Source organism: Pagrus major, chromosome 12 (assembly GCF_040436345.1).
Source record: "Pagrus major chromosome 12, Pma_NU_1.0".
NCBI lineage: Eukaryota > Metazoa > Chordata > Actinopteri > Spariformes > Sparidae > Pagrus > Pagrus major.
In genome coordinates, this window is record NC_133226.1 from 22,745,133 (window position 1) to 22,762,877 (window position 17,745).

Consider the following 17,745-nt stretch of genomic DNA (forward strand, 5'->3'; position numbering starts at 1 on the left):
CTCTGTTTGCAGAAACGTTCATTGCCATGATTTATTCTGGTGACAGGTTTATTCCAGGAAGTTTTTCAACAATTTCAGGTGCTGTCAACACATGCAAACAAACATTCATTCCTAACACACTGCATGCTGTTATTGGCGAGGAGGAGAACACACCCACTGACACTCAAGAATGTCCTTAACACAGTAAAATAATAGGGGCAGAGGGCAGTGACAGACACCACAACACACTTTGGGCTGGGTCTATAGTCTATAAATTGTTTTGTTGGAACTCATTTTACCTTTAAATAAGGCTGTCTGCTGGGACTGTTTGCTTTATGACTCAGCAGACTCTCTCTTTAAATACAAGACGGCCAAACTACTTTTGCGGTTTCAGCCTAAAAGTATGAAAGTTCAACTCACAGGACTGAACAGAATTAATCGTAATTGACAATTTAAGCATTGTGGCAGTACTGGCTGTAAATTCCTTACAGGCCAGCCCAACCTACATAAAAATATAAACAAGAAACATGCAAAACTAGGGGAATGCCCAATGTCCACTACTTGGACAATAAACAATAAACAAATGCCTCTTCCTGCTATAATAAATAAATGTGCTCCTACATGCCCCAGGGAAATAAAATGGTAAACTGAAGGTGTAAAGGGGCTTGGGTTTTAAGGGGTTCCCCAAATAAACAAAGTTCCCTCAAGAAAGATGTGGGCAGCCAAGAAAACAAAATGGGGCCTAAATAGACCAGAGTTTCTGGCTGACAGTCTAAGGGGGAACAAGGTTCTCGGTAATTAAGGGAGCGATTCAGAATGTTCAAAAACATGAAATACTGTACTTGTATATTGTAAATAAAGATCGTTTTGTTTCTTTTTGTTTTTTTGGTAATTTTTATTATACTGAAATTCAAATGAACAACAGTTTAGTGGCATAAGAGCCAGTGATGGGTTGGGACTTCAGGCTTACACTGTTCATTCTTCATTACTGTTTTTTGTTTAACTAATACTTCTAGTTGGGTAAACAGTTCAGATTCAGGGAGGAGAGGTAGAAGATTGTGTAGAAGGATGTGTCCCCTGTAGATTTCCAAATAGCACCATTTATCATGTCCATGTCCGTTGTCTTCACCAGGTGTAGTAATCACAAATGGATAGAATAAGAGCAGGTCTTTACGCCTCCGGTGCAGCTGTGGCAGGGTCATCAATACCTGTAAGAAAAGGGAGAAAGCAATACTATACAGGAATTTTCTTAAAAACAATGAACAGAGTCAAACATAAATAATCGCTTTCAATCATGACCCACTAGAAGTGTGTGGCGGTGTCAGTATCTGCCTGTTTTTTCATACGGTATTTTGTTTAGTATTTTGGTGTTTTCAGGACGTTACTAGGCATCTGGAAAAAGGAAGCTGATTATCAAAACACAGATGGGTCGGTGACTCACCAACACAAAGCATGTTTAAAGAGATTTTAAAAATATACTTATTTACAGCAACCAACAAATTCTGCAAAGATAGCATCAATTAAGCCTTACTTTATCTGGTCCCATCTATTTCTGTGTCGTTATAATTAACTCCAAGGCAGGTATATCAAAAAGGAAAATAGTCGTTATGTGACTCACACACACACAATACAGCCTGTCGCCACTCACAGCAGACACAACACCTTCTGACAGTTAGAGATTCATGCATGTATCGGTTTAAAACCACAGCTCAAGCTGTGAGTTTGCCAATTTCTTATCTTGCAATGATTGGTATGAGGATGAGGTAGCTTGACTTACCAGAACACAAACAAAGCATTTTTTCTAGATTAAATCACATGGACACAAGTGCACCACGATACTAGTAAACTGCATTCCTCTCCTGGCAGGAGGAAATACTTTTTATTTTTTACCCCCGCCAAGGAGGTTATGTTTTCACCAGTGTCCGTTGGTTGGTTGGTTGGTTTGGCAGGATTGTCAGGATTAAACAAAAACTACGGAACAAGTTTCCATGAAACATGGATGGAGGATGTGTCCCAGCCCAGAACAGTCCCCATTAACTTTGGGTACGAAAGTACTATTGTTACTTTTTTTTAAAATTCTAAGTCCCCTTGAACCTGTGTTCTTTGTGCTTTTACGTGTTTCCTGTAAAAACGATGGCACTTGTCGATGATACTGACTGGCATTTATATTAGCCAATAGTATTTACACGCCCTGGCATGCTGGTGGGTAGATGGCGTGATATTATTGATTGAAATTGGTTGGTTCAAGCTTACGTAGGTGTGCATGTGACATTTTGCTTTAAAGGATGAAGACATGACCGGATTTAAATATGAAGATACAAACAATTTTTTTTTTTTTCAAAAGTTTTGACTTATATAATCACATATTTATTGCCTGCTTGACTGTGGATGCTCTTACATGCTTAAAAGGGCATTTTTCATTTCAGCTCTACTTCAACATTGTTTCTCTTTTCATCAAACTGTTACAGATTATGGGTGGTTCAAATATTAAAAAGATACAGGGCTATAGAGTTTGACATTGGATTTGTCTTGATTGTATTAAAGGGGACTGTTATATTCATTTTTGGAATTTATACTTGGTAATCAAATGTGTATATAACAAATCAGTGTCTGGATTACACATCATTTTATTTCACAGTATCATATATTTCAAATGCAGCAGCCATGTGGGATGATCAGGCTGCTTGTTCTCTCCAACAACTTAAAGGAAAAGTTCATCCAAAAAAAATAAAATCTAGTCATTGTCCACTCACCACCGTGTCCATGGAAAGTCGGGTTAAGCTCCAGAAATGTTTTGTGGACTATAAAACTTCACCCGGCATTTCATCGATGTGGTTGTGACTAGATTATGATTTTTTTTTCATTTTTGTGTGAATTTATCCTTTAATTATAAATCTAAAAATGTATCCACAGCTTGTGGCAAGTCATTTTCTTCGATTCACAGACAATGAGAGAGATTGCATTCTGTGGGAGGGCGTCTAACTCGCACCTCACTGGTGTCCGACTAGTTTCTGTGTGCAATGTGGTCACATACACAGTTCAGAGAGAGGTCTGACTCATTACTAGTACACCAAAAAAGAACATTCACATATGAAGCATTCACAGTTGCACAATGCCAGCATTGTAGAAACAGCAGCCAGTTAGCTTGTTACCTCACATATATAAACTACCTGTCTCCGGTACAACCTGTTCTTTGAGACATCGCTGGCCTTTCTCTGGAAACCAACCATGACACCCCTGAACAATATGTGTAGCATTTGACACTCAGGTGCATTATGTGCAGACTTAAACCTGTAACTTTGACTGTTTGCTGTTTTAAGAAGTCAAATTATCTGGAAAACATCCAGTGTTTGATGACGTGGCCCACATTGTATAAGAGGACCATTATGTGCTCGACTCAAAGGAGGTATTTATCTTGCTTAGCTGTGATGTCAAGTCATGTCACTGCTGACCTCAATGGCTACATGGAAGAACAGTTTGGGACCTGTGCCGCTGCTTATTATTCTTTTGTTTTTACTCATTAAAAATAGATAAACTGGACAAACGGACCGAGCTTGGACCTTATTATGTAATTACAACTTGCTGATAAAGCCTGAGTCACAGAGCTCTACAAAAAACAAACCTCCCACGGTAACTCCACTGCAATTGTGACGTGATATCACTGAGCAGTTATCACCTCATACTTCGGCATTCAAGATGTGAAATCTCAAGAATCTGTCGCATATTACCCAGAAGTCATGACTCCCATTTCTATCACCTTCGTTGACAGAAAATATACACTGAAAAAAGATCTAAAGTATGTGAGCAGGAATTTGCTCACTCAAAGCTTTTTGTCTGTCCCGGAGGGTTACAATTCTGACAGTTTTATTGTAAAGTTGCCAGCTTCCTATTTAATGTTGTCCTGCCTCCAGTTACAAAGCAATCACTGTTAGACTACCTAAACAAACAAGTGATTATGTGTGTCACGGTGAGCCGAGAAGTTGGGACGCTGTTCAAAACAGACGTAAAATAACAGAGGAGCAAGTTATCCATGCTATTGGCACTAACACAAGCCCATACCGTCACTGAGCCTGGCTTTTCTACTTTGTGCCAGTAACTGCGTCTGAGTGGCCTTTTTCCTCTTTAGCCCACAGTACACCATATTCACAATTTCCGAAAACAGTTTGGAAAGTGGGCTCTTTGCACCACAGGAAATGTTTTCACTTTGCGCCAGTCTATCTCAGGTGAGCTCAGCCAAGAGAAGTTGGTGTGTTTCTCGGTATTGTTGATATATGGCTTTCACTTTGCGTGGCAGACAACGGTTTTCCAATGTGTTCCCAAGCCCATGTAATACCATCATTTATACAGTCATGTCTGTCTGAGGGATTGGATTTTACAGACATTATGGCGATGTTGGTTTTTATGGTTTTGAGTCTTAGGTGCAGAGATGTACCTGGATCCTTTTTTCCTACGCAGTTTATCACAAAATGGTGAACTACGCCTCGTCCTCACAAACAATTGTGTAGTTCAAGGGCACCCTGTTCATGATACTATTAACTGTTTACCTTTTGTTGCCCCTGTCCCATCTCGTTTGAAAGAATATATGAATAATTTACAAAAATCAATAGAGTTTATTCGTTAAAACACTGGTGGTGGTGGTGGTGGAGGAGGGAATGTCTGCTGCTGCCTACCTTTCCTTGTAGTAGGAAGAGAGCAAAGTGCGGATTTCAACAGATAAATCTGGAACCACGAGACCATCTCTGGGTGAGGATGGTGTTACTGAAAAAGAAGAGGAGGACAAAAGACAAAACAGGAGGAGGAGTCACTTTATTTACCAAGAGAACCAACTCTGGAGCAAATATTCTAGGCATCTCCTTTCATGACAGGAAACATGTGTTTGTTGATAACTGACTGATGAAGGGGAATTTGGAGAGATAAGATTTTGACATCTCTTCCTTAAAATCTTTTTTTCCTTGTCTGACTCGAGGACTGGAATGTTCTATAAAAAAAGAGACATTTTGACGTCCGAGCGACACACCCACATTTTAGGTGTTGGCCTATTTGTTTCCCCTGCTATAGTGCATATTTTCCGATCCGCATGACTGATGTGTTTTTGTCAGCAGGTGTTGGAGATAATGCCCCTATTCACGTCAACAGTCTGGCCTGTTGTTCCAGGACATTTTTGGGCAGCATTATTTATCTTTCTTACATCCTGCTATTTACTCAAACCCGTTCGTCAACTTTTAGGCAAGGCGTCACTCCAGCCCTCCACAGAAAGAAACAAGGAGGCATTACATTACATTTATGCACCTCTCATTATATTGTCAGAATTCTTGGCATGGTTGGTCAGATGTCTAAATGTGAGTAGGTCATTAAAATCTGATCCATTCACTGCAAGTTTTAGCTCCTGAACTACAAATTGTTTTAAACATTTTTGCATGCTATACACTTTCAGGCTTTGGCAGGTTTTTGCAGTCATTGCTTTCCTTTATTTCCTGCATGAAATGTAAATCAATTAGCAGACTCATGAAATTTGCATCAGTCACAGTGAAGATTAAAGGAAAAGTTCATGCAAAAAATTAGAATTAAGTCATCCTCTTCTCATACCCACGATGATGGAAACATTTCTGGAGCTTCACAGCAAGGCAGAATTGCATTATTCTCCGAAACAACTGACGTACATGGGGAGTACTTTCAAAACATAAAAACCAATCATCCGTCATAATCCTCAGAAGCCCTGACATATCAGATTGTTTTGAAAAGACATTACTTACCGTACACCCTTTAATAAGCCTTAATCTTCACTGTAGCTGCCAAGTTAACAGCATTAGCGCACAGCGTTTAACGTGGGTGCACAAGCTCAACCGCACAGCTGATAATAATACACCAGATTATGTATGGAGCCTTATGATGTATGAAATCTTTATAAGATTTTTTTTTATTTTTTTTTATTTTTACATTTTAAAATAGCTTCCCTAGCTACTTCAGTTGTTTAGGAGGATACTGCAAAGCTGTTTTGCTGTGAAGCTTCAAAAATGATTTGTGGACTACTCGACCACTGGACAACTCTCAGCTTTCATCAGTGTGATAACAGACACGAATTAAAGCAGATTTTTTTACCGTGGTGACGGATTACACAACTCTAGCAAGATTCAAGTCTGCCAATAGTTTGAAACGCAGGACAGAAATAAAGGGAAGGGCCCAGAATGACACAGAAGCATGTTTTTTGCAAAACGATGAGCTGTGCATGTAAACGGGGAAAACCATTGATAAGATCCATAAAGGCTTCCTCTGTTACATTACCTATTTCATGGTAAAGCGATCCCTGCTTCACTGTAATGGCTTTCCTGGAGTTCAGCATGTCAATCTTCATGAGCTGATCACAACACTGCTTCCACTGGCCTGCAACAAATAGTATCAGCAGTGATTTACAAAGCACATGAATGGCAGAGCTTTTGTCAGCAATTAATATGCTTCCAGCTTTTGTCTCTGTGCACATAAACTGTCAAATTGTTTACAGTAGTTTGAGCTGGCAGATACTCAGGAGCTATGTGTGTCAGCCTAAATCTTTGTCTGTGCATTCAGTAAAGAGATGATGTCATACCTGTATCACATACCAGACTACTCAAGTCACAGGTGGTAGTATAATATCCTTCTTTGTGTGTTCTGTATTTAAATATAAATCAAGAGGCCCTAATTATCAGAATAATCATTCGTGTTTATGCTGTGTTGTTGTCTTCCAAACACATATGTGCTCCTGCAGCCTTAAACCACTCATGCACCCTTTTTTTGTGGGGGTTCCCCAGGGATCAATTTTGGGACCCCTCTTGTTCACTATGTATTTGCAACCCCCTGGTGAAAATCTGACACAGACATGCTATTGATTTTCCAGCCCAGTCACCAGCATATTATGTTGCAAACCACAGTCGCATCCAAGGTTGACATTTGTACCAGACGTGGCATATCATGTTCATATTATATGCTTATTAGTCACCTGTAGGAGGTGGAGGGTGAGGTGGTGGCGTTATTACAAGCCAGCAAGGCTGCCAAACGGGCAACCAGAGTTTAAGTCACAGCACAGGATATTTTTAAGGACCCCAGGAGACATTTCCAGCCATTTTAGTGGCGACAAAACCAGGTGTTTTTTAAGGAGGCCTGAAGATGCTTCCAGCGATTTCTGACGCAGCCAAAACCATTGCATCTCAATCCGTGAGCGTGGTGACCAAAACAGGCATTTTAAGCCAAACCATGATGTTTTGGTTCAGGTAACCAAGTGGTTTTTGTGCCTAAACCTAACCAGAGCATAAGCACAGCGTTTCTGTCAAAGGAAAAATAGAAAATTCAACAAAAAGACGGAAAGAAAGTCCAGTTTTTAACTTTTTTGTGGTTTTGCAGAAACATACTTGGCTAACATTCATTCGGGCGATTGGGTTGAATTTTCATTGCAACGCAGATGACACCCAGTTAAAGCCTGGCCTGAATGGATCATTTATTATCATTAGGCAGGAAAAACTCTTCATTTAAATCTCTTCTTAAAACTCACCTTGACTGTATGGCTTTTTTCTTAACTGATGCCTTTTATTTTATGTCTTGTCTTTAAGTGTTGGGCTTTATTGCATTTAGTATTGTTTTATTGTAAAGCATGTTGTGCCTTTGTTTTGCTATAGCAATGCTTTAAAAATAGGGTTTGCTGCTATTATTAAACCTGCCTGAGAAACAACTTGTAAAACTTTTGTTTTACAAGGCTGTGAGCAGGCAGTCATGCAAACATTGTCAAGGATGACAACAGACCAAAGCGAAGCTAACACCTTAATGGCGCCTTTAATTAAGTTATTCAAATTCCGACAGACAGGACCAAGGACAGAAAGGACCAACATTTTCTCACACATCATCTGTAACGCCTGAGGAAGGTTGCAATACTGAAACAATTCAGTAAATCTAGAGTTTTGCACCATTTTTCCCATGTTTCCTGTTTGTTTGTGGTTTGCCCCGAGGGAATACAGATATTCTCCTCCTAAGCCAGATGGTACATGCAAAGACCATTAAAAACAGTAAACAAGTGAACACACCCTTGTCCTCCCCAAGGAGTGGCTCACCACGTTCACTTTTTCACACCCGCTCTGTCTGATGACTGGAAATGATGACATGTAGTGCAATTGTTCAAGCAAACACGAAGATTTATTGCACATCTCAATTGTGCACAAGGACTTGTGGTGGTGAGTTGCTAGTGAAATTAACCAGAGGTGAACGGTATTGCAGACAGGCTGCAGAAGCAGACTAAAGGGCACACCCATGACGCTCTGACTGATTAAAGGCAAAGCATCAGCATGAATCTGTCTTCTCTCTCTTCCCACCACTTACTTAAAGCAACATTAAGCAGCTTTAACAGCTTTAAAATCATCTTGATGGCACAGTGTCTTGTAATAGGGTGAATGATGTCTCTGTCTCATCCACTCCGCCCCCTATCACTTGTTTTGATAAAAGATAAAACACAGGCAATAAGTTACTTGTATTCTCTCTAAGGAAGCGCTTGAAATTTTTCACATGGAGGAGATGACAAACTACACTCCAAAACAATAATAATGCCTAAGTATTGTACCGTGACTTTAAAGGGGCAATATGTAAGAATCGGCCACATCTTGAATTCAGGAGATAGTGCCGCTAAATTTAGCTGCTGTTAGCATAGTTAGCCATGCAGCCAGTGGCCTGGACTGGGAGCTCAGAGTGGTATTTTGAGAAAGGATGGGCCATGGCTAGCTGGTTAGCATGCTAACCTCAGTAGACTTTTCTGATTTTTGAATTTCTTTCACCCAAAAATTTTACATTTTGCACTTTTATGTATTTTGATTACATGTAAAGCCTTATTTCTACAACATTGTTTTTCCTGAACACGTGCCTATATTTGATTTTCTTTTCTTTTTTTCCTTTCTTTTTTTCTTTTGTATGGCTGCTGAGTTTTTTCTGATTTACGGAGCAAAAAAAAAGAGATAACCAAAATTCCCCTCTGTAAAAACCTTTGACTCTAATATGTCAACAAAATGAAACAAGAGTTTTGAACCTGGCTTTCTCCAATGTTCAGATTTACGGTTTGTCATTTTTGGCTAGCTGGTGCATTGATAATTAGCTAATGCCTCCTCTGTATATTTAAACATAAAATCTCAGAAAATGTTTAATACAAAAAATCATTTAGGGAAGTTTTGTGTTGATATCTATTATTCACCTGTAGTGTCTTCTGTTAAGGCTACTGTTGAGAATGCATTCCAGGAGTTAATGAAGCAGTTAATTCACAGCAGGTGTAGTGCCAGAGCTTCAACAAACACAACTGGCATTCATGGGAGAGAAGCCAGACAGTGTCAGTGACTTGCAGAACAGCAAGACATCACGCTAGGCATAATTTGCCAACATGTCAAGCTACTTGTTACAACACCATTGTGGCTGTACTGGCAGTAAATACTTATACCAAAAGCCAGCCCAACATTCATACAAATATAAACTAAAATCATGTAAATCTAAAGGGGACACGCAATGTCAGCTACTTGGACAATAAACCAGTAAACACATGCCTCTTCAGGGTATAATCAACAAATGCCTCTTCAGGTTATAATCAACAAATGCCTCTTCAGGTTATAATCAACAAATGCCTCTTCAGGGTATAATCAAACTGGAATGTGCTCCTACAAGCCCCGGTGAAATAAAATGTCAAAACTGACGGTGTGTAGGGGCTTGGGGTTTCAAGTGGTTCAAGAATAAACACAGTTTCCTCACGAGAATGACGCGGGGCAGCCGAGAAAACACGATAGGGCGTAGACCAGAGCTTCTGGCTGGCAATTTACGAGGTTCTCAGTGAGTCAGGGACAGATTCAGAATGAGTGTTTTGAGCCGTAGTAACTTTCCTACTTTTTCACAAAATCCGCTGCTCCGCTAAATTTGGTGGAAGTTATAATTATTATTACTTATAATTTAAAAGTTTATTCAAATACTTCTTGCTGTGCGAGTATCTACGGCGCCACATCTTCTAATGATGGTGCTTAGGGGCCACTTATTTTTGAACTACTGTGCGAATTAGGAAATTAGTCGTGCATGAATAATTGGGTGTGACTCAAAGTGGTTCGGCAAAAAATTATGCTCTGGAATGACACTGTTGTAAGACAAGGATGTAAAAATGTTCCAACGGCATCATCAAGGCACAACACCCCAGGACGACACGACATATCACGAGTTGTTATTAAGCTTATCCCTGGTGCCCGAATAAAAGTCGTCACACTCCAACACAATGGAAACTTTTGTTTGTCAATATCACACAAATACAGTATGTCCCAAATGTTAGATTATTACATTTTTTTGAATTGACAAAAAACATCAGGGGCCTCATTTATTTAAAAAAAAAACATTCGATTTGTACTTGAACTTAGACTTCAGATCATTTCTGACAGTGTGCTTATATTCCACTTTTCTCCAGCAGATTCTAAGAATCCCATTTCTATTTTACACACATATAATCTATTAATCTCATATCAACATAAATTATGATTGTTTTTCTAATGTCAGCACAAATAAGGTTATAATCAGTAATAGTCATGGACCAAAATCAAACTTTTTGGACAACAAGATCACAGCCATGATAGATGAGATTGAGCCAGGCAACACATATTATTTGGTTGACTGAACACATGCACCTTTGGTGTCTAAAATTAATGATTGAAGGTCTAATTCTTCACACATTTAACTGATATTTCCTCTCAGAATGTTCATAAAGCTCACGTAAACCTCACCAAACTGCAATACCCCTACAAAGCCAGCAGGGAAATCCCTTAAATCAAGTCTAGACTTGAGATTAAAGATAAAATAATTTCCAATTCAAAATAAGGTTTTAAAAATAAATACTCATGCGTACTTTTCTTTCACTTTTTGAAGATTAAAACCTGATCACGAGTGATAAATGAGGCCCCGGGTCTAATTTTTGGTATTATTCAAAATGATCAGGAGAAGATGGAATTACTGAGATAGCACCAAGTGTAGGAAAAACTCTGAACTTCAAGAAATTGCCAAAAAAGAAAAGAAATTATGAAAAGTGACCAACCAACTCATTGTTGCTGTTGTCTAGTTCATATTGCTGTTGCCTGATAATGTTTTTGTATTTTGACAGGAACAGATGTTGCATCTACACACACACACACATATATGTATATATATACATATATATACATATATCTTGCTGAGAGTTAGACAAGAAGATCGATACCACATTCCTGTTTGTATGCTGAATGTAAGGCTGCAGCCAAGAGCCAATTTAGCTTAGCAAACTACACGTCTCTGACTATCTGACACAAACTGAGCATTATTGGCTTCACAAAAGTAATTCTTACTGCAGGGCTCAGAGGATATCTTCAAAATGTATTGGCAGATTTCAGGTTGACATTTGGTGGAGTATCAGAAGTAAGAACAGAGTCTGTAGAGGTTGTTTTGACTGTGAACCTTCTTAATTGAACCCTGCATGTGTATTTTGATGCAGATCTGAGACTGTGTACTCGTCAGTCTGCCAAAACTATTAAAATCAATAGTGACACTAGAGCAATTACTTTTTTCCTTTGACAACACCTTAAATTTACACCTGCTAATTATGTTTTATACAGGAAGGGCATACCTCAGACTGCAAAATTATGGTGTCATTAAATTATAATAGTAGCTTGTGTTCAAGGCTTAGGTTACATAACCACATTTGTTCACTGTGGCCTTACTCATGTTATGGACATGCTGCCAGAGGGCCTCGGTCCAGCGCGGCGTGTCTTCGGGTGTGTGCGTGGTTAGCGTGTAGGTTACATCCTCTCCTTGACGCTGTGTACTGATGTATATACTCCGGCACTGGACTGGATCTCTCTCTGACATACAGACAAGGGTATCCTGACAGGAAGACACACATATATAATCATTTCCACATCTGATTATTCAGATAATCAGGTTGGATTTTTGCTTTACTGAGTACCACGGGAGTGTTTTCCAAGACACATCCATACAGCGAAGACATTACGGGTAGTCATGATGCTACTGAGATATTAATAGCTGACATGTATATTGACTAAGTCCACCCATTTTAACTGCAGTTTGACGGGAGCTGAGAGTAAATCTGGGAAGAATATTCAGTCGGAGTGTGTTTGAATTCAACTTTTTTAACTCGTCTGTGATCAGGCATATTAATTCTGAGATAAAATGAGATTAAAAAAACAAACAAACGAACAAACAAGTTCTGCAAAACAAATCAGAATTCATTTCGGGGATTTTCTCAAATATTATATCATTTTACCTCTTTGAGCCTTTTACAATTTAAACGACACAATCTAAGAAATTTAGAGGTTTAAAAAAACTCAAAACTCTGAAACGTTCAAGTGGCTATAAGTGAATAGAAGTAATAGTAGTAAAAACTTCAGTAAATGTACTTAGTTACTTCAACATTATTTGGATTTTGTTGTTTGTAATAAGGTGTTAGTCTAAAAAAAAATGATCAGCTGTCTTTATATTTCTAGTATGATGGTCAAACAATTTCTTAAAAGCAACCAGGGAATATTTAGAATGTACTTTTTTGATTATAGGTATTATATATCGAACAGAGTTTGAAAGCAACACTTAACAACCTATTTCATAGAGTGGGTATGGTTTGGTAGGTATCATACTTACCATCTTTAAATGTTGGTTTTTATGCGTCTCATGATGCCACAAACCGAAACCTGTTGGTCCGATCATAAAGTTGTTCTGTACACTACAAGCGTTTTGACTTTGACTTCTCCGTGCACCTTTAAAGTTTGTGAAGTTGGGCCAGAAGCCAGTCCTCTGCTTGAGTTTGACAGAAACTGATCTTGTTTATTTCAGATGCTCACCATGTTTCCACCTCTAGGACAATATTTATAAATTCACCAGTGCACTCTGGTGGCCTTGGCATGTTATTGTAATCAACGTGGACGAAACCTTAAATGAATCCATCTATTTATTTGTGACTCTGCTCATTTAGAACCAACCTTTCTGATGTGGATTACAAGTAATGGCTTGTCCTCAGACTCCAGGTCTTCTTCACTCTGATAGCAGAGTAGACTTTGCCCCCTGAGGACACCGTAGACGTTTTTCCAGCAATTAAGGTCCTCTCCGAGCTGAATGAGAGCAGGGAGTGAAGTCATTCAGTGGATGATAATGTGATACACTACTAAAAAAATCACAAAGCGGGATAATATATGACGATATTGTCACCTTAACCTTGAGTTGGCCACTTATGACTGGCAGAATCATGCACAGAGGCTGAGCAACCAGGCGGCAGCACATGTTGCCGTACAGAGGCAACCAGAAGGGACTATCCTCTGGGGAAAACAAAGGGATTAGGGATTAGAGGAGAGGAGAAGAGACAAGAAGAAGAGAGGAGATGATTTATAACTCACCCGTTGCTGCCAGTGACAAATCATGAGTCTTGAAAGCTTCCTGGACGTGTTCGATTCTCAGCGTCGTGTGAGCCAGCAGGTTAAACTTGGGCCCCCTTCAGACAGAAAAAAAGTGGCAGAAATCAATCTTCATTTTTCTGACTGTTGAACATTTTCTGAACTTCCTTCAGTGTGTGTTTGAGGGAGAATTGTCATCCTTACAGCGAAGACCGATGAGGGGATGAAGGCGGTGACACACCTCCAGGTCCTTCATCTCCTCCACTGGATCCACAAACAGTTGCAGACTCAAACGCAGCACGGATCTTACTCCCCGAGGAGCATCCCAGAGAGCCCCCCAGCAGGCTCCCTCTCCTGGGTCCTAGAGCCCCCTGTGAGAAACTGTCCACCGCACAGCTGCTGTACAGCTCGACACGGAGCTGAAACTCTGGACCCACGTCGTTGCTGCTTGCACACAGACACTCAAGTCAAGTGACGTATAAATTATCGGCCACACATTATTTTAGAGTACACTAACAAGATGTGATAAGCTGTACTTTTTGTCAAACTAGGCATAAAACTAGAAGTAATATCTGCTTTATTAGACAGTTAACAAAGAAAGTTATACCCTGAGTAGGGTATAACTTTGTTTATATTATTGTCTAATGAATAACATATTATTTCTAGCATTATTATTTCTAGTTTTTTGCAGCCAAATTATATTTTAAAGTGGGACTGGGCCACAACTAAACCTCTAAAGAACTGCGACAACACAGGTGACTTACAAGATGATAGTGTCCTCAAAACAGATGTCAGTTAAAGTCCTGTCTACCATCACCAGATCAGTGTCATGGATCTCTGTGCCACACTGAAGCAGGCAGAACACGGCGCAGCGATGCAGCTCTGCAAGTGAAAAGAAAAGAGTGAATAAAAGGTTAGTCAGGTACAAGAAAGTGTGGGCTATAATTTCAGTCTTATGAAAGAACCAGGCAGAAAGACGAGGTTAAGGTTTCCATGCAATCAAACTCTTTGTTTTTTTCATTGTTTTCTTTCAATTTTCAGTCAAGACTTCAACATTAGTGCACTCAGTTGCCTTGATCGCACCATTCAGACTTACCTCCTTTGTTTTTGAAGTACTCTGAGTCTTTCCACATCAGCGGGATTCGCAGGTCTGCAGAGTGCATATTTTAAGAAAGTTAGAAATATAAAAGACAGGCTCAAGTATTGTGATGAGATATTTTGTTCACGCTCACCTGAGAGGGCTACTTTTCCCAAACATGGCGCTATATCTTCAGATGGCCTGCAGTAGCAGAAATAGAAAATCTAAAGTAAAGCATGTAAAGGGGATGGACAAAATAACAAGAACACCTAGGAATACAGCTTAACAACAGCACAAATTAATAGCCTCAGGAATAACAACATAGAGTTGAATCGACAAATCTCACAAAATCTACAAAAATGAGTATTTTATGTTGCAAAAATAAGGGCCTCTATGTCCACCACCATACCTGTACATTTATCATGCACACATGTTATCTTAAAGCACAAGCATATCCAGTATAAACACAATAAATCAGGTAAATCTACAAATCTACAAAAAAAACACTCAGAGGGTTGCAAAAGCTAGCTTTGCCGCCCTCTAGTGGCCGGAACGAGGCATGACAATGTCCACCAACAACCTGATTCCACTGTGCAGTACAACTGTAACCATCTCCACTCATAAGAGATCTATATTCTGTCTATTTTCACACAGTATATCCCTGCACTCCATCTGACCTTCGTCCCACTCTCCCTAGGATTTGTGCTTTCCTCATCCTCTGTAGCTGGCTGAGCAAGGCCAGGATGCGGGCACTGCAGGTCAGCAGGCTCTTGGAGGCCTCCAGGGCCTGCTCTCTCCTGGAGCAAGCTGCCAGTAACTTACTGGCCCCCTCCCGCATTCGCACCTCCCTCTCGATCTGCTTCAGCACCTCTTCTTCCTGTACGAGATGAGTGAAATAAAGAACATTCTTTCAATCAGAACTATCGATATTTATATTCTTGTGACTGCCATGGTTACAGGTGTATAGCCTGTGATGTATATTGCAAAAAGGTAGGTACACACAATTTTTTTTTGTTTGAAGTCATTAAAGTCTTCCTTTCATATCGAACACAGTGGGAACTGTCTCTGGCAGTCACATTTTCAGCGATCCTGCTGCTATAATGGACAAAATAAGGCGTGCTCACAATGCTCCTGAAGGTGAGTCCAACCACGTTGCCGTGTATGTGCATGTGTGGTAACTGTCTCTACTTTTGGTGACACACAAATGAAGCACTTCAAGCACAGACAGAGAGCAGCAGGCAGGCAAGTAGGGAAACTTAAGTGTCAGATACTCCTAATGGAGTTAATGTAGGGCCATTATGAATCTCCCACAGAACCTGATATAGAGAGGGCAGAGAAGAACACCAGGAGCTTGTGGGAAGTGCGAGAAAAAGTACGCCAAGAAGTAAAATGTAAAAGAGCTGGCACTGCATACCGGTGACTAGTAGCCCACTTTGAGCACTGGTTCCCAGAAAATGTATCCTCAAGGTTGATCCTCTGACATTTCCTCCAATGCCACCATGCGGTTTTGATTGAAATGTTTTAACAACTATTGGATTGATCGCCATGTTCCCCTCAGGATTGATTTCAACCTCATCATAATAACATGCAAATCTGAGATGGTGAGCGTGGTAAACATTACACCCGCTGAACTTTGCCATGTCAACATTTCACTATAGGCATGTTGTGCAGTCTAATGGAGCCACCAGCAGGCTGGAGACTCTCAGTCTTGCGATCTGATGCATTATAATGTGAGGGTGTTTGTGTAATTACAATTTACAGGTAATGTTGATGATGTATGATGATAAACTACATGTCAGGCAGCAGTCACTATGATCAGCCTTGTAACTTTCCAACACTCTGCTGATCCTTCAGGCAACAGTCTTCAAACACCCTGACCCAGACCTGTTATGTAAGAGCCCAGAACCCCTGAGGTGTTCACATTAATCCCTGGACATATTCCAGCTTTCAGAGCCTTACGCTGATTGTAGGTGAGTTGGTTAAATCCCAAAGCAAAGACAAGGTGCATGTTGTTGCAGGAGACAATGTTTGTCTTTGTCAGGAACAACAGATTTTGTATATATATTTATAATTGCATATGATTTCTTCATTGATAATCCACTCAGTAGCATTTTTCCTAATGCTGTAATTATAGACAAATATCTGATTAATTCATCATTTCATCAACGTTATAATCAATGTTATGATTATTAGGATCTTGATGTCTTTTTACAATACGAATGAACTGTTATGATTTTGGGATTTTACTATGTTTTTTTACAAGACATACACTTGAATATGTGGTGGTCCTCTGAATGGAGCGTCTGCGAGTTAATACAATAACATTCACATAACAACACATTTTGAATTGTTTCATAATGGACACAGTTACTCAGTGTTAATGCCACATTCTTGGGGCGCAGTCTTTTGAGGTTTACCGTTCATTAACACACCTTATAAGTAAGGTGAAGTACAGCTTTAAGGATCACAAGTTGCATAACTGAATGTTTTCTGAGCCTAAGCTGTGATGAAATGTTGTGTTTTTTGTTCTGGATTGATCCCACATCATTACATAAGCTGCAGTTCACTGAGCTGGTTGAGCAAAAAATCTTAAATAGTTCATTTGTGCCATTATATAATATCTTTAAATATAGTGCACATTGAAAATTGATGATGATGCGGATCGATTGTTATGAATTATATAGGTTTTTCACAGGATCTCAGTAAATGGATTCAAAGGGCATCCATGAGCAAACTGTTATGTTAAAGTGCAAATTACTCAAAATGTTTTTTTTTTTGTTACATGTAAGATTATTGTTACTCAATTACTTTTAAATAAAACGTGATTTAATGAAAACAAAAGAACATAATCATTCATTCATTTCTCTGCTGGATTACAAGAAAATATTCAGAAATGCAAAAATAATACAAAAAAAATCATCTTGGATCACTAACCTGGGTGTTTTCATTCATGTTCCTTCCCTCGGAGGTCTGCTCCGTTCTCTGCGCACTCAGCTGTACTGTGAGCGGACCGACTAATCTCACAGCTGACTGAATGGACCTGCAGACAGAGCAGTTCGTTACTCAACAGAGAGATCAAAACGGTCTTAAGCCTCACTACAAGAGGTTGCTGCAGGAAGGATTAGTGGAGTCTTTTATTCCGTCAGCTCTGTCACATGCAATACTGAAGGCTTTTATATACTGTGAATATTAACAGTTTATTTAAAAGGCTAAGAAGTGTGATAAAGTAAAGGTAGTTAGTCTGGAATAGTAACTGTAAAAAACATAAAGTAATGAGGATTACTGGTCAAT

General features: G+C 39.5%; 1 protein-coding gene across 1 annotated transcript; it reads right to left on the bottom strand.

Moving 5' to 3' along the window:
- Positions 1–17,480, bottom strand: LOC141006485 (rhotekin-like). The gene is made up of 13 exons (XM_073478703.1): positions 17,389–17,480; positions 15,132–15,331; positions 14,609–14,655; positions 14,473–14,526; positions 14,141–14,258; positions 13,581–13,820; positions 13,380–13,474; positions 13,195–13,301; positions 12,969–13,097; positions 11,697–11,859; positions 6,262–6,360; positions 4,650–4,737; positions 1–1,187 (listed from the first exon to the last, which is right to left on the bottom strand). Exons 1-13 carry the CDS (start codon positions 17,404–17,406, stop codon positions 1,181–1,183), a joined length of 1,365 nt encoding a protein of 454 aa, XP_073334804.1. The 5' UTR covers positions 17,407–17,480; the 3' UTR covers positions 1–1,180.
- Between the last annotated feature and the right edge of the window lie 265 nt (positions 17,481–17,745).

Excerpts from the sequence above, each read along its gene's own strand:
- LOC141006485 (XM_073478703.1), bottom strand. Across the intron at positions 14,656-15,131 it reads CTAGGGAGAGTGGGACGAAG|GCCATCTGAAGATATAGCGC; the intron begins GTCAGATGGAGT and ends CTGCTACTGCAG. Across the intron at positions 14,259-14,472 it reads GTACTTCAAAAACAAAGGAG|AGCTGCATCGCTGCGCCGTG; the intron begins GTAAGTCTGAAT and ends TTTCACTTGCAG.